The sequence below is a fragment of the Pelodiscus sinensis genome, chromosome 1, assembly GCF_049634645.1.
Source record: "Pelodiscus sinensis isolate JC-2024 chromosome 1, ASM4963464v1, whole genome shotgun sequence".
Lineage (NCBI taxonomy): Eukaryota > Metazoa > Chordata > Testudines > Trionychidae > Pelodiscus > Pelodiscus sinensis.
Window position 1 is genome coordinate 87,715,886 of NC_134711.1, and position 24,886 is coordinate 87,740,771.

General features: G+C 44.0%; 1 protein-coding gene across 6 annotated transcripts in view; it reads left to right on the forward strand.

Moving 5' to 3' along the window:
* UBN2 (ubinuclein 2) overlaps positions 1-24,886 on the forward strand; it is a 125,411-nt gene that overhangs the window by 76,335 nt on the left and 24,190 nt on the right. For all 6 annotated transcript variants that reach the window (XR_012905657.1, XM_075935246.1, XM_025187092.2 and 3 more), the window contains exon 14: positions 2,192-3,727. Coding sequence is in view for 5 of the 6 variants with exons in the window: in XM_075935246.1 (XP_075791361.1) it covers positions 2,192-3,727 (1,536 nt within the window). In the remaining variant the exon portion in view is untranslated. The remainder of the gene's footprint in view (positions 1-2,191; positions 3,728-24,886) is intronic.

Below are 24,886 nucleotides of genomic sequence, written 5' to 3' on the forward strand. Positions count from 1 at the left end.
AAAAAGGCCAACGCATTTTGCCGACTCAGCACTTTGTCGGCAAAAAGCGGCAGTCTAGAGGGGATCTGTCGAGAAAGGAAGCCTTTTTCTACAGATCCCTTATGCCTACTGCAAGGAGGTTTACAGGATCTGTCGAAAAAGGCTTTCTTTCTCGACAGATCCCCCACTAGACTGCTGCTTTTTGCTGACAAAGTGCTGAGTCGGCAAAACGCAGTGGCCATTGTTATGCAAATTAGGCACAGGATATTTAAATCCCTGCCTCATTTGCAATGTCGACCTGCCTAATCTGCATCCCTCTGCATACAGAGGGATACAGTCTAGACATACCCCAGGGCTGCGTCTAGACTGGCAAGTTTTTCCACAAAAGCACCTGCTTTTGTGGAAAAACTTGCCAGCTGTCTACACTGGCCGCTTGAATTTCCACAAGAACACTGACGATCTCAGGTAAGATTGTCAGTGTTCTTGTGGAAATGCTATGCTGCTCCCGTTCGGGCAAAAGCCCTCTTGTGCAAAAGCATTTGTGCAAGAGGGCCAGTGCAGACAACGTGGTATTGTTTTGCACAAAAAAGCCCCGATGGCGAAAATGGCAATCGGGACTTTCTTGCGCAAAACTGCATCTAGATTGGCACGGACGCTTTTCCACAAAAAGTGCTTTTGCGGAAAAGCGTCCGTGCCAAATCTAGATGCTTTTTTCCGCAAATGCTTTTAACGGAAAAACTTTTCCGTTAAAAGCATTTGCGGAAAATCATGCCAGTCTAGACATAGCCCAGGAGCATATGGGTCTGGTTCTAAATAATACAATAGATTGTTTACAGTAAACAGGATGAAATTTAATAAGGACAAATGCAGAGTACTCCACTTAGGAAAGAACAATCAGTTTCACACACAATAGAATGGGAAGTGACTGTCTAGGAAGGAGTACTGCAGAAAGAAATCTAGGGGTCATAGTGGACCGCATGGTAAATATGAGTCAACAGTGTGACACTGTTGCCAAAAAAGCAAACATGATTCTGAGTATTGTGTCCAGTTCTAGGAACCACGTTTCAAGAAAGATGTGGAGAAATTGGAGAAGGTTCAGAGAATAGCAACAAAAAGTATTAAAGGTCTAGAAAACATGAGCTATGAGGGAAGACTGAAAGAACTGGGCTTGTTTAATTTAGAGAAGAGAAGACTGAGAGGGGACATGATAGTGGTTTTCAAGTATCTAAAAGGATGTTACAAGGAGGAGAGAGAAAAATTGTTCTTCTTGGCCTCTGATGATAGACAGGAAGCAATGGGCTTAAATTGCAGCAAGGGAGTTTAGGTTGGACATTAGGATAAACTTCCTAACTATCTGGGTGGTTATGTCCTAGAATAAATTACCTAAGGAGGTTGTGGAATCTCCATTACTGGAGATATTTAAGAGCAGGTTGGATAGACATCGGTCAGGGATGATCTAGACGGTGCTTGATCCTGCCGTGAGGGCAGGGGACTGGGCTTGATTTTTCTCTCGAGGTCCCATCCAGTTCTAGTATTCTGTGAGTACACAGGACTGAATTTGACTGAAAACTTTAAAATGTTGCATCCTAGAACCATTTCCTTACTACACCATCTCTTCCTCTGGGGATTCAGTCACACAGGAAGAGAAAAGTGGGATAGTCTGCCACAATGTATAGCTTTATTGATGCTTAGCTTATTAAGGGGTAAGTTTCTTATATATACTCACATTTTTCTTTATAGGTCTTCTATAAACTCTGACCCAGATCCTCGAAAGGTATTTAGGCACCTAACTCACATTGTAATCATTGGGAGTTAGGCATCCAAATACCTTTTGGAGGATCTGGGCTTCTCATAGCAAGTTCATTATCTGGAATTTTGCATCAAGATATCATAGAGGCTATTCCTGGTGCCTTACCACTTAACTCACATTTTTACTTTCAGCATGCATAATATGATTGCTTGTGGAGCATAATACCTGTTCCTCATAATTGAATAGGCTGTTGTCTCATTCCTATACCTTACTACTTGGTGAGCGAGGTATTCTGTATTGCAGCATGTAGGTGTCAGATAATGCTAAGTCTATCTTTAAAGGAAAAATACAGAAGTAGATCTGCACTTCTGGATTTGCACTTAAAATTATATTGCTCTGCTTTGGGGAAGGCATTCTGAGTTCTTATTGTTTTTCTCTATTTTATCCCATTCCTTCCACCAGGACTCCAGTCCAAAGAAAGAGCAGAAACCCTGTACTACTTTGGTGACTTCAGCTTGTGTTACTACACTGAGTTCCAGCACACCTATAAGTACACTCGCTAGCTCTATCAGTACGCCAGCTCCAGAGACCATCTGTCTGGATGACTCACTGGATGAAGACCTCTCTTTTCACCCACCCTCTTTGGATTCTATATCTGATGCTTTGGCAGTTATCAACAATGGAGCCAAGATCTCTCCAGTGGTGTCCACTATAGACCCACCAGCCTCAAGACCTCGCCCTGGGCTAAGAGAAGAGAAGCTAGCAAGTATCATGAGTAAGTTGCCTCTAGCAACTTCAAAGAAGGTAGAACCAGCCCAAACTCAACATTCATCAAGTCTTATTGCTGGTCACACAGGACCAGTACCAAAGAAACCCCAGGACTTGGTTCACACAGGCATCTCTTCTGGCCTTATTGCTGGTTCTTCAATTCAAAATCCCAAGGTTTCCTTAGAACCTTTGCCAGCCAAGCTACTTCAGCAAGGACTACAGAGGTCAAGCCAGATCCAAGCTGCTTCCTCTACGCAGACCCATATTTCTTCCTCCTCCAAGGGCCAAGCAGCTACTTCGTCCTCCTCTCAGAGGTGCAAGGATGCTCCTCTCCTGGTATCCTCTTCAGAAGGCCAAGGTGGTTCTTCAACATTACAAGTGGGAAAGGCGCACCAGCATTCAGCTGTCCAACAGAAATACGTGTCTCCTCTACAAGCAACTATTAGTAAGTCACAGACCAATCCAGTGGTGAAACTGAGTAGTAATCCCAAGCTCTCCTGTTCATCTCCAGTCATCAAGAGTCCAGATAAAACAGTAGTGTATCGCCTTCCTTTGTCTAACCCATCATCTGGAAGTGGTTCTCAAGTATCCCACCCACTAGTTTCTCGGACAGCATCCAGCTCCTCTACCTCTAGTAACTGTTTTGCAAAGGCTATGGTGTCACAGGTTTCTTCCCACGGTTTCAAGCCTCCCTTTTCCATGGCTGCCTCCCCTAAACCTGCTGCCTCTCCCAAGCCCACTGCATCCAAACCCTCTGTGACACCCAAGCCCACAGCATCACATAAATTTCCATCTAAATCAACCTCATCCTCCAGGCCCACAACATCACCCACTTCTTCCAGTTCAAGTGCACTAGCCCCCCAGAGTAGTCACTCCAGCAACAACCCCCTTCATAAACAGCCCAGTGGAGTTAATATCAGCAGGCAGTCTCCCACAATGAATTTGCTGCCCTCTAGTCGCACTGCAGGCCTTCAGTCTGCAAAGAACACTCAGGCTTCTTCAAAGTTGTCCAACTCTTCTTCCTCTGGGACTATTGGCAAAAATAACTTGAGTGGAGTTGGAATGAATGTACCTGCCAGCAGGGGCAGTAACCCTAATTCAAGTGGAGCAAGTAGGACTAGTCTCTCTGGGGGAACAGGAAGTGGAACACAGGGTGCTACTAAACAGTTGTCAACTCCACACAGACCGTCTTCTGCCTCAGGGTCTCCAGTTGTAGCAGCCAGCGTGCAGGTATGTATCCAGTGGGACTAGGTTGTGGAACTTGTAATTAGATTTGCTTTGAAGTTTCTTTTTGTAGCTATTCTTTCTCATAAATGTGTTTGAAGATAGGTCATGAATGTGTTTTTACTAAATCTCTCTAATGCATATGCTGAAATTGTTTCACATTCATGAAAGGGTTGTATTCTCACAAGGGAAGGGTTCCAGCTGATCTTATAGCTCGGGAGGGAAGGAATTTTCATCACAACATATATTGGCAGGTCTGTGGTATATGGCAGTAGAGCTTTTCTTCTATAGAACACTGAGAAGAGACATGTTGGATTCTGTGGACTGTAACTAGTTAATGGGGTTTCTGGAAATCACAATCGGATCAAACATTGGTAGACTGGAACTTTTCCTGTCTACATCTTCTGGGTTTGATTTCCTTTATTCTAATGTCACTGAAGAATAAGGGTATCTAGTATGTTTGCTCTGACTCTTCCAAGATTGACTTGCACAATGAGAATTAAGATGTATAGGGTTAGATTAGCAAGCATGATGTCTGTTAAATTGTTGGATAACTAGCATGTTTTTAGTATTTATGCTAATACATATTACGTAGGCTATGGAATACTTTCAGAAGGAGTATGAAAGCTTAATAGTGCATGTATGACCTGGAAATGAGCTTAGTAAAAAAAAGCATGGGCAAGATTTGCTCGTACATGAATAAAAACAGCCTATGTAAGATTAGTCTTCCTAGTTGCTCATACTAGAGTTTGACAGTAGTCCTTGGCCAGACTTGAGAGAGCTTTGGTACCACGAACCAGGGAAGAGAATTTATAATTTCCAGAATATTCTGTTCTGTTTAGTAGGATAATCAGGTCACTGGAAGGTCTGGGCAAAACAGAATTTCAAATTAATTATCACTCCAGGTCTGAGGTCTTTAGGTCTCAGGTTAACATTTGAGAAAAGTTAGCATGTAAACAGTTACTTTTTTTTGTTGTTCTCCATACTCTTATTCATAAGCTGTTTATGCTTTTACATTTTTGTGTAATAAGTTCATCAAACACATCTTTACTCGACTATTCTTGCTGCACAGATGAACTGGAGAAAGTAGGAAAAAATAGACCCTGTGATCATGTAATCAAACACGTTGTCATAATGCATATATATACAACTGGGCTGACTTAAAGTTGGATAGATAACTATAAATTTGGCTTTTCCTAACTTCTTGAGTGCTTGACTTTGCAACTGAAATAACTTAACATGGCATTTTGTATGTAATCTTAGATTCTTTTTAATGGCATAAAAATAGATGTTATGTACATCTGTAATGACCTCCTTCATAATGCATCATCAGCTAGATTGAACCCAGCCTCTGTGCTGAAGATTTATAGTACTTACAGGTCTCACTATATTTGCTAGTAGCAAGAGATCACTGTTTATCCCAGAGTAAAAAGAGTCTTACAGGCACCATATTGTGGATTTGGAGGCTTATGGGGGAGCCTGGTCCATTTTTTCTTCCCACTTGAATTTCAGGAGCTCCTGCCCATGTGGGTGCCCCCATCAAAAAAAGGTTGATGTGAAGTTTGGGGCATTCCACTGAGTATGAGAATTATGGTTCATCGATAAGGCCAGAAGGGACTGTTGTGGTGATCTAGTCTAGCCATAGGGTTTCCCTGAATTAATTCATGTTTGAATTAGTGTGTGTGTGTGTGTGTGTGTGTGTGTGTGTGTGTGTGTGTTTTTAAATCCAGTTTTGATTTAAAAATGTCTAGTGATGGAGAATCCACCACAAATCTTGCTAATGTTATCCCAATAGTTAATTACTGTCACTGTTAGGTTTGCCAGGTGTCTGGTATTCTACCAAACAGTCCGGTTTTTGCGCCCTCTGTCCGGTTTAAAAAAAAATTCAGAAATACAGGACATGTGCAGTGTCCGGTGTTTTCTGTTTTTTTCAGCTGTGTGCTGGACAGAAAGTGGGGAGGGGCGGGCGGTGGGAGGAGTGGCTGGGAGGCAGGGCGGTGATCGGTGCTGGGAGACTCTGGTAGTGTGCAAGAGCCTGGCGGGAGCGGGGAGAGTGGCTGGGACTCCCAGCCACTTCCCCCGCCCAGCTTCTGCATACAACCACAGGCTCCCAGCGCTGATCGCGGCCCCACCTCCCAGCCAGGGAGCTTGTAGTTGCGTGCAGAAGCCAGGCGGGGGGAGTGGCTGGGAGGCAGGGTGCAATCCGCACTGGGAGCACTCAGCTGATTGCATCTGAGGAGGAGTGATGCCTTGGGGAGGAGGAGAAGCCTCATCCCTGTTCCTGAGTGCTGTTCAAGTGCGTTGTGGTGCCGTAGTCCAGGAGAGAAGCCCACAGGTGCTTTGTAGTTGCATTGAGGCGCCTTTCATGGGCGCTCAGCCAAAACTGACTGGGGTGGAATTTCTGCTTCTTCCCACTGGGACTCCCAAAGACCTGGCTATGGGGGAGTCCTCTTCCTAACCATGTTTCTCCCTTCCCCTCCCCCCCCCCCCCCCCCATCCCCACCATTGTGTTGTCCCAGGGTCTGCCTCTCTCTCCTTTGGGTAGCAGGCTGCTGCTTTGCAGAGCAGGCTCTGCTGCCTCCCCCTTTGTTCCTAGCTTGGTGGCTCTTGGTAGTATCCACACAGGATGTGTGTTCGGCGTTTGCTTGGCAAATTTTTAGTCCATGTGTTCGGTATTTTTTGGGAGACCATCTGGCAACCCTAGTCACTGTTAAAAAATTTGTGCCCCATTTCTTGAATGTCTTGGTTTCGTTTCCAGCCATTAGATCTCATTATACATTTGTCTGCTAGCCTGAAGAGGCCTCTATTACCGAAGTTTTGTCTTACATGGGTAATCATACACCATGAACAACTCACCCATTAACCTTCTGATAAGTTGTATTGAGCTCCTTGGGTCTTTCTTGCTAAGGCATATTTTCCAATTCTTCAGTTGTTTTTGTGAATCTTATCTGAACCCTCCACAACTTATCAATGTCCTTCTTAAATTCTCGACACCATATTCCTCTAGCTGTCATACGTGTGCTGAATTCAGAATTAATATAATCTCTCCTTCTCCTCAGTATTCACTGTTTATATATCACGGGATCACACTAACCCCTTTGGCCATAACGTTACACTAGTTGCTCATGTGTAGCTGATTATTTCCATGATCCCCTAGTCTCTTTTAGAGAAACTGTGCTTGCCAGAATAAATCCTCCTTCAAGTGTGGCCTGCATTCTTTGTTCCTAGATGTATGACTTTAAGTTTGGTTATTGAAATGCGTGTTTTGCATTCTTGCAACTTTCCAAGCATTTCAGTTCCCTCTTTCAGTGTATCTGTATCGTCATTATTTACCACTTACCCAGTCTTTCTGTTATATACAAACTTTGCCAGTAATGGTTTATGTAGATCATTGATCAAATAGTTAAATAGCATAGGACCAAGAACTGAATCCTGTGGCATCCTACTAAAAACATGCATGATGGCTCCCTGTTCAAAATTACATTTCAAGACCTATCACCTTGTTTTAATATGTTTAACGTGTGCCATGTTGATTTTGTATTAGACTAGTTTGTTACTCAAAATGTCATGTGGTACTGATAGAATATTACAACTGGAATGGACATCAAGAGGTCCTCAAGTCCAGTCCCCTGCACTCATGGCAGGACCAAATACCGTCTAGATCAGGTAGGGAACCTAAGGTTTGCCTGGATCTGGCTCCTGAGGCTCAGGGCTCCCCCTCAGTATTGGGGAGCCTGTACCAGTACAGGCAGTCCCCGGGTTACGTACAAGATAGGGACTGTAGGTTTGTTCTTAAGTTGAATCTGTATGTAAGTCGGAACTGGCGTCCAGATTCAGCCGCTGCTAAAACTGATCAGTTTCAACAGCGGCTGAATCTGGACGCCAGTTCTGACTTGCATACAGATTCAACTTAAGAACCCCAGGCATCCCCAAGTCAGCTGCTGCTGAAACTGATCAGCGGCTGATTCCAGGAAGCCCGGGGCAGGGGCTTCCTGTAGTCAGCCACTGGTCAGTTTCAGCAGCGGCTGACTTGGGGACGCCTGGGGCAGAGCAGCTGGGGTGCTGCTGGGTTGGTCCAGTAGTGCCGCCGCTCCTCGGCGCTACTGGACCAACCCAGCAGCACCCAAGCTGCTCTGCCCCAGGAGTTCTGATTCAGCCGCTGCTGAAACTGACCAGCAGTGGCTGAATCAGGACGCCTGGGGCAGAGCAGCTGGGGTGCTGCCCGGTTGGTCCAGTAGCGCCCAGAGCGGCGCTACGGGACCAACCGGCAGCGCCCCAGCTGCTGTACCACAGGTGTCCGGAGCAAAGCCGCGGAGCACGGGGGCAGCGGGACAGCCCAGACACGCTGTGGCTGTCCTGCTGCCCTCGGGCTCCGTGGCTTTGCTCTGCTTTGCTCCCCGTCCCCCTGGTCTGCTGAATATTGTCTGCAGACCAGGGAGACGGGGGGGGCAAAGCAGAGCAAAGCAGAGCCAAGCCACGGAGCGCGTGGGCAGCGGGACAGCCCTGTCCGCTGCCCGCGTGTTCCGCCGCTTTGCTTCCTCTCCCTGGTCTGCTGGAGACCAGGGAGAGGAAGGGCCCTGTTCGTAACTGCGGATCCGACATAAGTCGGATCCGCGTAACTCGGGGACTGCCTGTACTCCACTGGTATTCTCCCCCCCCGCCCTCGGTTCCCTTCATGAGGTAGGAGCACACAAAATCTACTAGTTTGAGCCTGACTGTTGTTTTTCTGTGGGTCAGCAGCCCCTGACTCAAAAAAGGTTCCCATCCCTGATCTAGGTCATTCCTGACAAATGTTTACCTTAACCCACTCTTAAATATCTCCAATGATGGAGATTCCACAACTTTCTTAGGCAATTTATTCCAGTGTTTCATCACTCTGACAGCTAGGAAGTTTTTCGTAATGCCCAGCCTAAGCCTCTCTTGCTACAATTTAAGCCCATTGCTTCGTTTCCTATCATCAGAGGTTAAGGAGAATAATTTTTCTCTCCTCCTTGGGTGTGTCTAGGCTACAGGATTTTTTCGAAAAAAGTGGCCTTTTTTTTAAAAAAAAAAAAAAAAACTTCCCCTGAGTCTAGACTGCTGCCACTTTCTTTTGAAAGTAAATTGAAAGAACATGGCAGTTTCTCAATCGCGGAAAACCTCGTTTTACGAGGAATAATGCCTTTTTCAAAAGTGCTCTTTCGAAAAAGGACGCTATGTAATGCAAACTGCTTTTTCAAAAGGGAGCATCCAGACTGCCTGGGAGCTCTCTTTCGAAAAAGCAGCTCGCTTTTTCAAAAGTACTGGTTGTAGTCTAGACGCTCTTTTTCAAAAGAATCTTTCAGAAAAGCCTCTTTCGAAAGAGGCTTGTAGTCTAGAGGTAGCCCTTGTGTTACACTTTTAGGTACTTGAAAGCTGCTATTCTATCCCTCTGTCTTCTCTTTTCCAAACTAAACAAACCAAATTCTTTCAGTTTTACCTCATATGTCATGTTTTCTAATAATTTTTGTTGCTCTCCTCTGGGTCTTCTCCAATTTCACATCTTTCCTGAATTTTGCTGCCCAAAACTGGACACAATCCTTCAGTTGAGGCCTAATCAGCGCAGAGTAGAGCAGAATTACTTTTCGACTAGGTCTAGACTGCCCCCTTATGTTCAAGAAAATATGCAAATTAGGCAAAGTAGTGAATATTGCTGCACCTCATTTGTATGCTTAATGAGTTGGGCAAGGGGCAAAAGCCCCCTTTGGCAAAAAGGAGCCGTGTAGATGGCTCATTTTTGGGCAAACGCCTCTTGTGCAAAATGGTGGCTCATTAAATATGCAAATGAGGTGCAAAGATATTCACCGCTTCACCTCATTTGCGTATTTTCTTACACAAAAAGGGGCATTCTAGACGTAGCCTTCCTGTCTGTTCTGTAACATTCCTATTAATGCAACCCAGAATGTTTGCTTTTTTCCCCAACAGTGTCACACTGTTGACTCATATTTAACTTGTGATCCACAATCACCCCTAGATCCTGTTTTGCGGTATTCCTTCCTAGCTAGGCACTTCCCATTTTGGATATGTGCAACTAATTGTTCCTTCCTTTGTGAAGTACTTTGCATGAAGACATGGCTACTCAACTTTGGAAGCTCCAGGGGCCACAATGATACCCACAGCACATGCCGAGTGCTGTAACTTAAGTGTGGTTGCATATATATGCAAATATTTATGCAAATGTATGAAAATAGCTTATTTCACACTGACGGGCATGACTACAAAGATTAAGGCAAGACTATACAACATGCAGGCCCCATTTAAGTCAGTGCTGCTGATATTAATAAAATGCAATATTTGCCTGATTTCTACCCATGTGATAGCACTTTTAATGAGCAATGACAGTCCAGGAATTTAACTACTAAAACACATATCAACAGAAGACCATTGTATTGATTACTTTTTTGGTTTTGCTTCACAATTTTAACAAATCAAACACATACTGCCCATATAATATTTACTGAAATACAAGTACAGTCAATGTGAAGTTAAAGGCACCGAGGGGAGAAGTGGCATGGCTAGAAAAGGAACCCAGGAATCCTGCTTCCCAGAATCCCTTCCTTTCCACTGCCCTCCCTACCAAGCACCAGATCCCATAGTCATCTCAGAGCAGAGACTGGAATCCCCAAATCTAACCAACAGACCCACTGCCCACATCCAGGAAAGGAAAGAAGCCAGAAGTTTTCCCAGTTCCCTGCTCTAACTCAGTGTACCCACCCCTCCTTCAGAGCCAGGCTTCCTCTAGTCCTCCTGCTCCAACCCAATGCTCCTCCCCTCCCCCAGAGCCAGGTACCCCCCAGACTCCCCTGCTCTAACCCAATGCCCTTTCCCTCCTGTAGAGCAGGGAACATAAAGCTAACAGGAGAGTTTGGAGAGGGAGTTTAGAGGGGGAGGTTAGAGGGCACCAGTGACTTCGGACCTTCTTTAAAACATAACTCTTAGAATAATCTATATTCCAGAGATTTAAAAAGAATCCCATTTACACCTAAACTTATTCATTAGAAAAATGCAGACAGAAGCCCAGCAGCAGAGTGGGGGCTATCCTGTTTATTGCGTCGAGTGCAACATGTATGATTACCTGCCCTGTGGGCGGGTGGCGTATGTGTGCACTCGTTGCAAGGAGCTCCTGACCCTCAGAGACTGAATTCGGGCTTTGGAGTTCAGGGTGGCTGAACTGGAGGAGCTAAGGGAGGTAGAGAGCTATGTTGATGAGTCTTTCCGGGACACTGTAGTACTGTCCCACCTCCAGTCTGAGAGCCCCAGTGCTCTTAAGGAGGATGAAAGCCTCAAGGGAACAGGGCATTCAATGGGAGCAGAGGGAAACCATCCCGTAGTTGGGACCTTCCTCCCAGAGGATGTTGCGGTATCCCCTCGCACTGAGGATACCTCTGAGGGGGAGGGAATGCCAGTTAGGAAGAGGCAGGTGTTAGTAGTGATTCGATTGTTAAACATAGATAGTTGGGTTTGTGATGACCGAGAGAACCGTATGGTCACTTGCCTGCCTGATGCATAGGTTGCGGATCTCTCGAGGCATCTAGATAGACTTATGTGTAGTGCTGGGGAGGAGCCAGTGGTCGTGGTACATGTCGGTACCAATGACATAGGGAAGGGTAGGAGAGATGTCCTGGAGGCCAAATTTAGGCTGCTAGGAAAGAGACTGAAATCCAGGACCTCTATGGTGGCATTCTCGGAAATGCTTCCAGTTTCACGCGCAGGGCCAGGTAGGCAGGCAGAGCTTCAGAGTCTCAATGCGTGGATGAGACGATGGTGTAGGGAAGAGGGGTTTAGATTTATTAGGAACTGGGGACACTTCTGGGAGAGGGGGAGCCTATACAGGAAGGATGAGCTCCACCTAAACCAGGGTGGAACCAGACTGCTGGCACTAAACATTAAAAAGGCCTTAGAGCAGTTTTTAAACTAAGAGATGGGGGAAAGCCGATTGGTGCGGAGATGCACGTAAATCGGAGGGAGACTTTTCTTAGAGGAGAATCCATTGATAGAGACTCTCTAAGCTGTAGTCGGAAAGAGAGGAGGGGAGAGGACAAACCATGGGCAAGAGCAGACAAACAACCACATTCAAAAGAATCCAATGCATCAGGGAAGGGCAGGCAAATAACCACTGGCAAATTTTTAAAGTGCTTCTACACAAATGCTAGGAGTCTGACTAATAAGATGGGTGAACTAGAGTACCTCGTATTAAATGAGGAGATTGACATAATAGGCATCACTGAAACCTGGTGGAATGAGGAAAATCTGTGGGACACAATCATACCGGGATATAAAATATATAGAAAGGATAGAGCAGGCCGGGTGGGTGGCGGAGTGGCACTGTATGTGAAAGATAATGTAGAAGCAAATGAAATAAAAATATTAAATGAATCAACATGTCCCCATAGAATCGCTATGGATAGAAATTCCATGCTCCAAAATAAGAAATTAGCAGTAGGGATATATTATCGACCACCTGACCAGGACAGCGATACTGACATTGAAATGCTGAGGGAGATTAGAGAGACTACCAAAATAGAAAACTCTGTAATAATGGGGGATTTTAATTACCCCCATATTGACTGGATACATGTCACCTCAGGAAGAGAAGTGGAGATAAAATTTCTCAATGGCTTAAATGACTGCTTCTTGGAGCAGCTGGTGCAGGAACCCACAAGGGGAGAGGCAATTCTCGATTTAGTCCTGAGTGGAGTGCAGGATCAGTGTTGGAAATAAGCCAGGACACTCTGGATGCAGGTGAAAACAAGCAGAGGATTTATTACACCAGCTGATGGAGTGACACGCAGGGGTTACCCTGGCGAACACTGGTTAATTAACACAATACAATAGGTTATATAGTCAGCAGGTGGACGGAGGAAAAATGATTTGATAGGTCTAGCAGCAAGACTAAATGAGCACGTAAGCCAATAGAACTACTAAAGATTACATAATATCTCCGCCCATTGCAAAGTAACAGCTCATTAATTAATATACAGGTGGTTATTGTTCAAATGCCAAAACATGTCAGCAAAACAGTAATAACATTTTAGTCTGCATAGATGATGATGTTGCTATAGCAGGCGGGTATGGCCTTGAGTTGGTGCAGCGCTTGGTTCTCAGGCTTATTATCTAGGAGTGAAGCAAGACAGTTTAAGCACATTTTATGAATGTTATCTTAAGCAAAATGTGTTGCGTTACCAACTGAGACCCTGTCCGAGTGTTTTAGAACGTGGTTGCTATGGTGCTATGGGTCTTTTACTGTCTGCAGCTCTTATCCTGACTGTGGTGTTCCCAGGCCTTAATCCTAGAATGGAGTTATGCTGTTTAGAGGCCTACTAGCACATTTAGGGCTGCCTCAGTTTACCCTACAATCAGGTCCAGGAAATAACCGTTACAGGACCGCTTGGGAATAGTGACCATCATATAATAACATTCAACATTCCTGTGGTGGAAAGAACACCTCAGCAGTCCAGCACCCTGGCATTTAATTTCAAAAAGGGGAATTACACAAAAATGAGGAGGTTAGTTAAACACAAATTAAAAGGCACAGTGACTAGAGCCAAATCCCTGAAAGCTGCATGGAAACTTTTTAAAGACACCATAATAGAGGCCCAACTTAAATGTTTACCCCAAATTAAAAAACATAGCAAGAGACCTAAAACAGTGTCACTGTGGCTTAACCACCATATAAAAGAAGCAGTGAGGAACAAAAAGGTATCTTTTAAGAAGTGGAAGTCCAATCCTAGTGAGATAAATAGAAAGGACATAAACACTGTCAAATCAAGTGTAAAAATGTAATAAGAAAAGCAAAAAAAGATTTTGAGGAACAGCTAGTCAAAAACTCAAAAAGAAATAACAATGTTTTTTAAGTACATTAGAAGCAGGAAGCCTGCTAAAAAACCTGTGGGTCCCCTAGATGATCGAGCTATAAAAGGAGCAATCAAGGATGATAAAGCCATTGCAAAGAAACTAAATAATTTATTTGCTTCAGTCTTCACAGCTGAGGACGTTGGGGAGATTCCCGAATCTGCACCGTCCTTTGTGGGTGATGAATCTGAGGAACTGTCCCGGATTGAAGTGTCATTAGAGGCGGTTTTGGAGCAAATAGAAAAACTTAACGTTAACAAATCTCCGGGACTGGATGGCATTCATCCAAGGGTTCTAAAAGAACTCAAATGAGAAATTGCTGAGCTATTATCTGTAGTTTGTAACCTATCCTTTAAATCGGCTTCCGTACCTAATGACTGGAAGGTAGCCAACGTGACACCAATATTTAAAAAGGGCTCTAGAGGCGATCCTGGCAATTACAGACCGGTAAGTCTAACTTCAGTACCGGGCAAATTAGTCGAAACAATAGTAAAGAATAAAATGGTGAAGCATGTAGAAGAACATAATTTGTTGGACAAAAGTCAACATGGTTTCTTTAAAGGGAAATCCTGTCTTACTAATCTATTAGAGTTCTTTGAAGGGGTTAACAAGCATGCGGATAAGGGGGATCCAGTAGATATAGTATACTTGGATTTTCAGAAAGCCTTTGACAAGGTCCCTCACCAAAGGCTCTTGTGTAAATTACATGGCCATGGGATAAGAGGAAAGGTCCTTTCTTGGATTGAGAACTGGTTAAAAGACAGGAAACAAAGGGTAGGAATAAATGGTAAATTTTCAGATTGGAGAGGGGTAACTAGTGGTATCCCCCAAGGGTCAGTCCTGGGACCAATCCTTTTCAACTTATTCATAAATGATCTGGAGAAAGGGGTAAGCAGTGAGGTAGTAAAGTTTGCGGATGATAACCAAACTGTTGAGGATAGTCAAGACAGAAGCAGACTGTGAGGGACTCCAAGAAGATCTCACCAAACTCAGTGATTGGGCAGCAAAATGGCAAATGAAATTTAATGTGGATAAGTGTAAAGTAATGCACATTGGGAAAAATAACCCCAACTATACGTACAGTATGATGGGGGCTAATTTGGCTATGACAAATCAGGAAAGGGATCTTGGAGTTATCGTGGACAGTTCTCTGGAAACTTCCACGCAGTGTGCAGCGGCAGTCAAAAAGGCAAATAGGATGCTAGGTATTATTAGGAAAGGGATAGAAAATAAGACCCAGAATATCTTACTGCCCCTGTATAAAACTATGGTACGCCCACATCTTGAATACTGTGTACAGATGTGGTCTCCTCACCTCAAAAAAGATATTTTGGCCTTGGAAAGGGTTCAGAAAAGGGCAACTAAAATGATTAGGGGTTTGGAACGGGTCCCATATGAGGAGAGGCTAAAGAGACTGGGACTTTTCAGTTTAGAAAAGAGGAGACTGAGGGGGGATAGGATAGAGGTCTATAAAATCATGAGTGGTGTGGAGAGGGCCGATAAAGAAAAGTTATTTATTAGTTCCCTAAATAGAAGAACTAGAGGTCACCAAATGAAATTAATGGGTAGCAGGTTTAAAACGAATAAAATAAAGTTCTTCACACAGCGTGTAGTCAACCTGTGGAACTCCTTGCCAGAGGAGGCTGTGAAGGCTAGGACTATAATAGAGTTTAAAGAGAAGCTAGATAATTTCATGGAGGTTAGGTCCATAAAAGGCTATTAGCCAGGGGATCAAATGGTGTCCTTGGCCTCTGTTTGTCAGAGGCTGGAGAGGGATGGCAGGAGACAAATCGCTTGATCATTGTCTTCGGTCCACCCTCTCTGGGGCACCTGATGCTGGCCACTGTCGGTAGACAGGATACTGGGCTAGAAGGACCCTTGGTCTGACCCAGTACGGCCGTTCTTATGTTCTTATGTAATGGGGCGGAGGGTAACGCCTTGGGTCTCACCAGAGCCATGTGCTTTTCCCTCCAGGCTCTGGAGCCCGTGCACAGAGCGGCTGTTAATGGTCTGGGCGCGCGGCTCCAATTGTTCTATTCAAGGTACATGTTGTGGCCCCTTTCCCCAGTCCCCTTTGCGGGACAAAATTTCCTGGTTATTTTTTGCCTTCTAAAAAACTTGTTCAGATGGTGATTAACATGTGGAAAATAAGGACATGTCTGGGAAAAACCGGACATACGGTAACCCTACCCAAGCCCCAGCGCAGACTTTTCTCATTCCAGCCTAACTGCCTGCTCTGCCGCCACCTCGCTCTCACTGCCCATGTCTCTTGCTGCCCAGCTCTGCCACTGCCTTGCCATGTGCCTCACTGCCCAGATCCACTACTGCTTCTTGCCGCCCCAGCAGGTCCTGCACACGCACCACTGCAGCCTGGCTCAGTGCTGCGCCGCATGGCTTTGCTCATGGGGAAGCGCTGCCACTGTGGCCGATGCGGCAGGTGGGCTCTGCCACTGCCTCTTGCTTTCCTGCCCCCACCAGCCAGTTGGCAGCTCCTGCACACGCTGCCTGTCTCAATGTGGTGCCACTCAGCTCACGGGGAGGCACTGCCACTGGAGCCCACAGTGATGAGGCAGATAGGCGGCCCAGGAAGCAGCTCAAAGCACCACGGGCCATATGCAAATCGGCTGTGGGCCACATGTGGTCCACGGCCCAAGTGTTGAGTAGCCCTCCATTAGGATGTAATAGTATAGTCGGTTAACCAAATAACTGATAAGTAAAAGCTTATCAATTAATGCTATAGACTATACACATCACATCCCGTCTTCCCCCCTCCCCCCCCCCCCCCCCCCAGTAAATTTTTTAGCCGGCAGGCCAGCAGCCCAGCTCAGTCCTGACTTGCATCGGATCTAGAACCTACCCCTGCTGTGGCTCTGCATTTAAAGTGTTTTAGAAGCCAGGTGGGAAGGCAGCCTGGTTCAGTTCCGCTTCATGCTAGGTCTGGAAGTTCAGACAACTCTCTGGACAGGGACTGCTGCCACCCCACACTGCTGCCTGTGTAAAAAAGGCAACAGTGCAGGGCGACAGGCAGGAGGTCTGTGAGGAGAGCTGGTTTTTAAATAAGGTTGTCCTTATTTTCCTTTCTGTATATGGGCACTATATTTGCCCTTTTCTAGTCTTCAGGAATCTCTCCTCTTTTAGGTACCTCCGTCAGCTACTTGAGTATCCTAGGATGTATTTCTTCTAGCCCTGGTGACTTGAAGACATTTAACTTCTCTAAGTAATTTTAACATGTGTGTTTTCCCCCTATTTTAACTTCTGAACCTTCCTCTTTTTCCTCCAGCATTCACCATGTTAGGCATCCAGTCACCACCAACCTTCTTGGTGAAAACCTAAACAAAGATGTTGTTAAAAACCACTGCCATTTCCACACTTTGTTTTTGTTTTGTTTTTTCTCTTCACTTAATAAAGGCCTTTCACTGTCCTTGGTGTTCCTCTTGCTTTTAATATATTTGTAGACTGTTTTCTTGTTATCCTTTGTCTCTAGCTAGATTGAGTTTGTGTTGTGCCTTCACCTTTCTAATTTTGCCTCTACATATTTGTGTTACTTGTTTATATTCATCCTTTGTACTTTTCCCTAGTTTCTACTTTTCATAGACTCCTTTTTGATTTTGAGATCGTTCAGTCTTCTGGTTAAACGTAGATGCTCTCTTGTTTTACTTCTTATTTTTTTTCTGTGCAGAGAAATAGTATGCTTTTGCAACCGTACTGTCCCTCTGAAAAACTGCCAGTTATTTTCAGTTGTTTTTCCTCTTCGTCTTGTTTCCCATGGGACCTTACCTGAGTTTGCTAAAGTTTGTGTTCTTGAAATCCATTGTCTTTTTTTTGTTTGTTTTTTCTCCCTTCTCCCATTCCTTAGAATCATGAACTCTGATTTCATGATCACTTTCACCCAACCCGCTTTCCATTTTAAAATTCTCAACCAGTTCCTCCCTATTTGTTAAAATAAGATCTAGAACAGCCTCCCCCCTAGTAGTTTTCTCCAACTTCTGAAATAAATAAATTCTTGTTGAATACTCTGTCCCCTGCTATGTTACTTTCCCACCATATGTTTTGGATGGTTGAAGTCCTCCATCACCAAGTCCTGTGCTTTTGGATGATTTTGATCATTGTTTTTAAAAATTCCTCATCTTCCTATTCTTCCTTTTTAGGTGGCCTATAATAGACACCTACCATGACATCGCCTTGGCTTTTTACCCCTTTTAACCTTACCTTAACACTCAACACATCTGTGACCTGTGTCCATCTCAATCTGTCGCAATTATATACATTTTTAATATATAAGGCATACTTTTAATATATAAGTATATAAGCTATCTTTGTAATGGGTAAGATAATTAGATCCTTTATTCAGACTCAGGTGTAACGTGTCGAATTTTAGCATGAATAACAGTTCAGAGGATTCTCTTTCAAGTGCAGTCTTAAAAGGCTTTTGAAGCAGGATGCAGGTAATTAAGTCGTTGAGCCAATGTTTTTTCTGGTTGAAATAGCAAGAAACTGTTTTTTTTTCTTTGTGAACCTGTCTAATATTTGTTTTGTGGGCATTGATCCTTTGGTGAAGTGTCTGAGACATCTGTCCAATGTACATAGCAGATGGACACTTTTGGCACATGATAGCATAAATTATATTTCTAGATGCGCAGGAATACGTGTTCTTGATCTTATAACTCACTTGGTTAGGTCCAATAATGGTATCGGCAGAGTGAATATGTGGACAAAGCTGGCAACGGGGTTTGTTGCAAGGGAAGGTACCTGGGTTGGTATTAGTGTGGCATGTCCTGTGGTTGTTGGTAAGAATCATCCTGAGGTTAGGTGGTTGTCTATAGGAGACTATGGGTTTGTCTCCCAGAGCCTTTTGGAGTTTAGTATCCTGTTCCAGTATAGGCTGTAGTTTATTGATAATGTGTTGGACAGGTTTAAGTTGGGGGCTGTAGGTGATGACAAGTGGTGTTCTTATAGACTTCAAGAGGTGCTGCTGCTTTTAAGTACTACTACTTCTCTTCTCTCCCCCCCCCCCCCCCCCGCCTCTTGCTGCCTCTATTTGATAGAGGTAGTGGGGGGGAGGGGCGGAGTGACTAGTCACTAGTTGACTATCCTGTTGACTATCCAATAAGCATACATCAGATAGTCGACTAGTCCTTCATATCCCTATGCCACAGTATCCTTAATGCACCATAACTGGAGAGAGATGCCCACTGTATCCAAAATGAAGGATGATAATCTTACTATATATTTTAGAAGTGTGCATTTATCTGCCTATAAGTCTGCTTGTTCGAGAACTGCTAAATTGTAAGAGCTAGGACCACCAGATTTGGTATGTAGCTTCTTTTAATCATAACTTAAAGCAAGGTCAGGGTTTGGTTGTGCCAGGAGAATGGGATGTGCCTGGAATTTGATTGTCTCATAAAATGGAAAGTGAGGGGTCTGGTAGGAGTAACAGTTATAATATACAGTGACCACAGAGGGTAGTAAGGGGCCCAAGATGGGGACCAGGACAGCTATAACCCTACTGGGCCAGCAAGGGGCAGGTCTGGAGAAAGGGACAGCTATTTACTATACATTTCAGAGAGTGTCTTTCCCGCAGCCAGGAGACATGCACCTCTCTCGTGGTTGTGCCTGCTACAGCGGCCATGGACTCCTGGCCCCAGGCTGCTGGGGTTTTCCTCTCCCCAGAGCAGCCTGCATATTGAACTCTTCATCCCAAGGCACACCCCAGAACAGTGTTTTAAATTAAGAAAAACAGACTTACGTGAGTTAAGGATCTGAGCAATGCTGGATAAATCTTCTTGTCTACTATATATTTGAGAGCTTGTCTGTGTGTATGTCTGCTTGTTCAAGAACGACTCCTAAGAGCTAGGACCACCAAATTCAGTATTCAGCTTCCTCTTATCATTAAGCAAGGTCAAGGTTTCATTGTGCCAGTGTCAGCCGACAGTCAGGGCAGTGTGTGTGTGTGTGTGTGTGTGTGTGTGTGTGTGTGTGTGTGTGTGTGTGTGTGTGTGTGTGTGTGTGTGTGTGTGTGTGTGTGTGTGTGTGTGTGTGTGTGTGTGTGTGTGTGCGCGCGCTATACACCCGAGACTTCAACTGCTGAGACCGGGGTCCCTTGCAGCGGGCAACCTGGAGGAGGTTGACGAGTGCCCCAATGGATTGTGCCACCTGGGTGTGACACAAATCCAAACGCCCAAGCTCTCCCTATATCTGTCCCTAAGACCGGCTGAAGTTTTTAAATTGTGCTTGGTTCTGTTACAACAACTGAAGGAGTCAGGTTAAAACTTAAACAGTTACAGGTTTATTGAGGAAGCTTATAAATCATATGGTTGCAATGGCTATTGTTCTATTTCTTAACTATTAGCAAAATATAGGTCTTAAAAATGGTTACAAAGAAGATAAAGATAGAAAAATAGAAATAATGGTACCAAGTAACAGCTTACTCTTTCTATGTGTACACTTAAGACAGAGGACCACATCCAGGTACAATTTTTACCCCCTTCTGTGCCTCTCGACTCCAGCATGTCAGGCCAGGGCCGGTCCCTCAATTCCTAGGAAAGACGAAAATACGAGGTGGGCGTCCCCATAGAACCTCGGGAGGTCAAACACCTAACCTGACCAGCAGGTAGAGGGTAGAATGACACTCAAAGTGAGTGTGTGCTGGGCCCATCTTTTATACTCATGGGGTCACGTATTTCTCTTTCTTATCTGTAATGCCAATTGATGCTGGTCTGTCTGCTGTGAGACCAGTTCTTACAAGGGAGTTGTGAACTTAATTTACACTTGTAAGAGAGATTTGAGATGATTAAATTGGAAGTACGGGACATTGTTTTCTCAGTGGGAAATTCCCCTTCCAGGGACTGTGTGTGTTCGAATCAACATAGGTGCCAGCCGCAGCCTCGAGGCCAGCTTATTGACTTAACTGCTCTCTATCCACATATCTGTGTTTCAGCTTCTCAGGATCAGATGAGCCAGCATAGACTATGCTGATATTATTGCTCCTTCTCTGCCCTGTGCTTCAGAGAGGCAAATAAGATGGATGATATGGGGTTAGTCTGTCTGGCCACAGCCAGACAATGGGATATGCCTGGAATGGGATTGCTTCTCGTAAAACCGTACAGAAAAGAGACAGAATCACCAGGCTGCTGAAAGAGTCTGACTGGGGGTGCACCCTTCTTCCTCTCCCATCTAGGACTGCCCCAGTCCCAAGCCTCCCACCCTGCGGATGCCCTTTAGGGATGGCACAGACTATCCAATAAATTCCTGGGCTCCATTGAAGACAATTTTTTATTTCAGAAAGTTAAAGCTACTAGTGAGGAAACTGTTCTAGATTTTATTTTAACAAATACAGAGGAACTGGTTGAGAATTTGAAAATGAAAGGCAGTTTGGGTGAAAGTGATCATGAAATCATAGAGATCAGCATCCTAAGGAATGGTAGAAGGGAGAAAAGCAAAATAGAAACAATTGATTTCAGGAAGGCAAATTTTGGTAAACTCAGAGAGCTGGTAGGTCCCATGGGAAGCAAGACTAAGGGTACGTCTAAATTATATCCCTTTTTCGATAAAGGAATGTAAATTATATATATCAAAATTGTAAATGAAGCCGGGATTTGAATTTCTCATGCTTCATTTACATACTGGCAGCCGTGGCTTTTTTTTTCAAAAAGCGGCTTTTAAAGAAAAAACACCCACGGTCAAGACTGGGATCTTTCGACAGAAATGCCCCGTTTCTAAAGATCCTGTAACCCGAGATTTATAGGATCTTTCGAAATGGGGCATTTCTGTTGAAAGATCCCAGTCTTGACTGCGGGTTTATTTAAAAAAATCTCTGTTCGTGGGGGGAAAAAAAGCCACGGCTGCCATTATGTAAATGAAGTGCGGGAAATTCAAATCCCGGCTTCATTTACAATTTTGATACATCTAATTTACATCCCTTTATGGAGAAAGGGATGTAGTTTAGACATACCCTAAGAGGAAAAACAACTGAAGAGAGTTGGCAGTTTTTCAAAGGACATTATTAAGGGCCCCAAAACAAGCTATTCTGCTGTGTAGGAAAGACAGAAAGTATGGCAAAAGATTGCCTTGCAAGGGGTTCCTTCACCGGGCTTGCGTGATCTAAAAAAAAAAAAAAAAGGAGTCATATAAAAAGTGGAAACGAAGACAAATTATAAAGGAGAACTATAAGCAAACAATACAGGTAGGTAGGGGCAAGATTAGAAAGGCAAAGGCAAAAAACGAACTCAAACTAGCTACAGACATAAAGGGAAACAAGAAGACTTTCTGTAAATATATTAGAAGCAAGGGGAAGACCAAGGACAGGGTAGGCCCATAGCTCAGTGAGGAGGGAGAAACAGTAACAGGAAACTTCGAAATGGCAGAGGTGCTCAATGACTTCTTTGTTTCAGTGTTCACCAAGAAGTCTGATGATGAAGGAATGCTTAACATAGTGAATGCTAGTAGGAATGGGGTAGATTTAGAAGATAAAAAAGAACACGTTAAAAATTACTTAGAAACATTAGATATCTGCAAGTCACCAGGGCTTGATGAAATGTATCCTAGAATACCTCCTCTATCAGCTTCTTGAGTATTTGAGCCTTTAGCTATTATCTTTGAAAAATCGTGGAAGACGACAGGAGAGATTCCAGAAGACTGAAAAAAGGCAAATATAGTGCCCATCTATAAAAAGGGAAATAAAAACAACCCAGAAAACTACAGACCAGTCAATTTAACTTCTGTGCCAGGAAAGATAATGGAGCAAGTAATTAAGGAATTCATCTGCAAGCATCTGGAAGAAAATAAGGTGATCGGTGACTGACAGAATGGATTTGTAAAGAACAAACGGGAAACCAATCTGACAGCTTTCTTTGATAGGTTAATGAGCCTTGTGGATAATGGAAAAGCAGTTGACGTGGTAAGGCATTTGATATGCTCTCACATGATCATCTTATCAATAAACTAGACAAATACAACTTAGATAGAGCTACTATAAGGTGAGTGCATAATTGGTTGAATAACTGTTCTCAGAGTAGTTATTAACAGTTCACAATCATGCTGGAAGGGCATAACAAGTGGGGTTCCTTAGGGGTCTGTTTTAGGACCGGTTCTGTTCAATATCTTCATCAACGATTTAGATATTGGCATAGAGAGTACGCTTATTAAATTTGTAGAGGATACAAAGCTGGGAGGGGTTGCAACTGCTTTGGAGGACAGGTTCATAATTCAAAATGATCTGGACAAATTGGAGAAATGGTCTGAGGTAAATAGGATAAAGTTTAATAAGGACAAATGCAAAGTACTCCACTTAGGAAGGAACAATCAGTTTCACACATACAGAATGGGAAGAGACTGTCTAGGAAGGAGTACTGTAGAAAGGGATCTAGGGTCATAGTGGACCACAAGCTAAATATGAGTGAACAGTGTGACGCTATTGCAAAAAAAGCAAACATGATTCTGGGATGCATTAACAGGAGTGTTATGAGCAAGACCTAAGAAGTCATTCTTCCACTCTGTGCTAATTAGGCCTCTACTGGAGTTTTGTGTCCAGTTCTGGGTACCACATTTCAACGAGGATGTGGAGAAATTGGAGTAGGACCAGAGAAGAGCAACAAGAATGATTAAAGGTCTAGAGAACATGAGCTATGAGGGAAGACTGAAAGAAATGGGTTTGTTTAGTTTGGAAAGGAGAAGACTGAGAGGGGACATGATAGCAGTTTTCAAGTATCTAAAAGGGTGTGACAAGGAAGAGGGAGAAAAATTCTTCTCCTTGGCCTCCAATGATAAGACAAGAAGCAATGGGCTTAAACTGCAGCAAAGGAGGTTTAGGTTGGACATTAGGAAAAACTTCCTAACTATCCGGGTAGTTAAACACTGGAATGAATTGCCTAAGGAGGTTGTGGAATCTCCATCTCTGCAGATATTTAAGAGCAGGTTAGATAGACATCAAGGATGGTCTGACAGTACTTGGTCCTGCCGTGAGGGCAGGGGACTGGACTCGATACACTCTCGAAGTCCTTTCCAGTTCTAGTGTTTTATGGTATCTTGATCTACAGCTAGCTCTCATCTTCCCCACTACTACTGTCATTTTGATGCAGATCTGGTTCCGGGTTACTAAAGAGTGCTTAGGGTCCAGTTAATTTTGGAGTAAGCCCCATTGAAAATAAGTATAGGGCAGGGTTTCTTTGGAAAAGCTGTTATGCTGAAATAAAATAGGGAATAGACTTATGGCATCACTGTTATGGTCTGACTATGATGTTCCAAAATAAGAGGCATGAATTACGTAATACAGAATAAGAAAATGACTTTCAGTTGCAACTGACAATTCTAGAATCTATCGTCCAAGTATTCATTACAGAAAGTTGCAGTAAGACAAATCTAAATATATTATTTATTATATACCCTATCTAATTAAACAAGCCATAAGGATTAGCTAAAAAAAACCCTTTTTCTAGCAGCATCCAAAATAGCAAGCAGCTTGGAAACTTACTTGTTAAATGACACTTATATTAAAAGGCTTAGAGAGAGTCTTGAAGAACCATGCATAGCAAAGTTGATCCACATTGTTTTTCTGACATCCACATCATTTCTCCTTAGAAGCAGTTTTTCCTATGATGTTTCATTCTTGCAGCGAGGCCTTTTATCATCATCTTGCATAGCTTATACTGGACACATTTTCCTTTTTTACCCAGGGAACAAATTTCTTCAAAATATTCCTAGATAGGGTCTCTTACATCCAGAAGCCATGACCTTTTTTCTGTGGCAAAAGTGTAGGAAAATATAGGAAGCTGTGTGTGTGCTGAATAATGTATTCCCTTGTTCTTTCCGGTCAGTGTTTGTTCCATCCTTTCCTACATATTGCTGCCACTGGGAAGATGGGGTAGGAAAGTGGGGCAGTTGCACTAGGGCCCACCAAATCAAAGGGATCTATGGCTTCCGGCTGCTGCTATTGCAGCGGCAGCTAGAGCACTACTCCACGTGGTTCTGCGGCGTGGGGGAAGCCCAGCACCACAATCCAGGCAGTGTTGAGGGCTGGCTGCCCCTGGACCCGCCGTTTCTGCCCAAGGCCCAGGGACACTGAACTGCCTTCTCCCTCCCCTCACACACATCTTGTCCTGGGGCCCACGGTGATAGTCAGCCCCACTGTTCCTATATATTGTGTGTCTGTCTGGTCTGCCACTACATAAGCACAAAACAAAAACAATCCTGTCCAGCGTGTCTCTGTCTTTGCACATGATAATCTTCTCAGAAGCAGAAATGGAAAGCCCAAAACTTTCAAAAAACAAGAACTGGTTGTTAGACTGGACAGACTAAAGC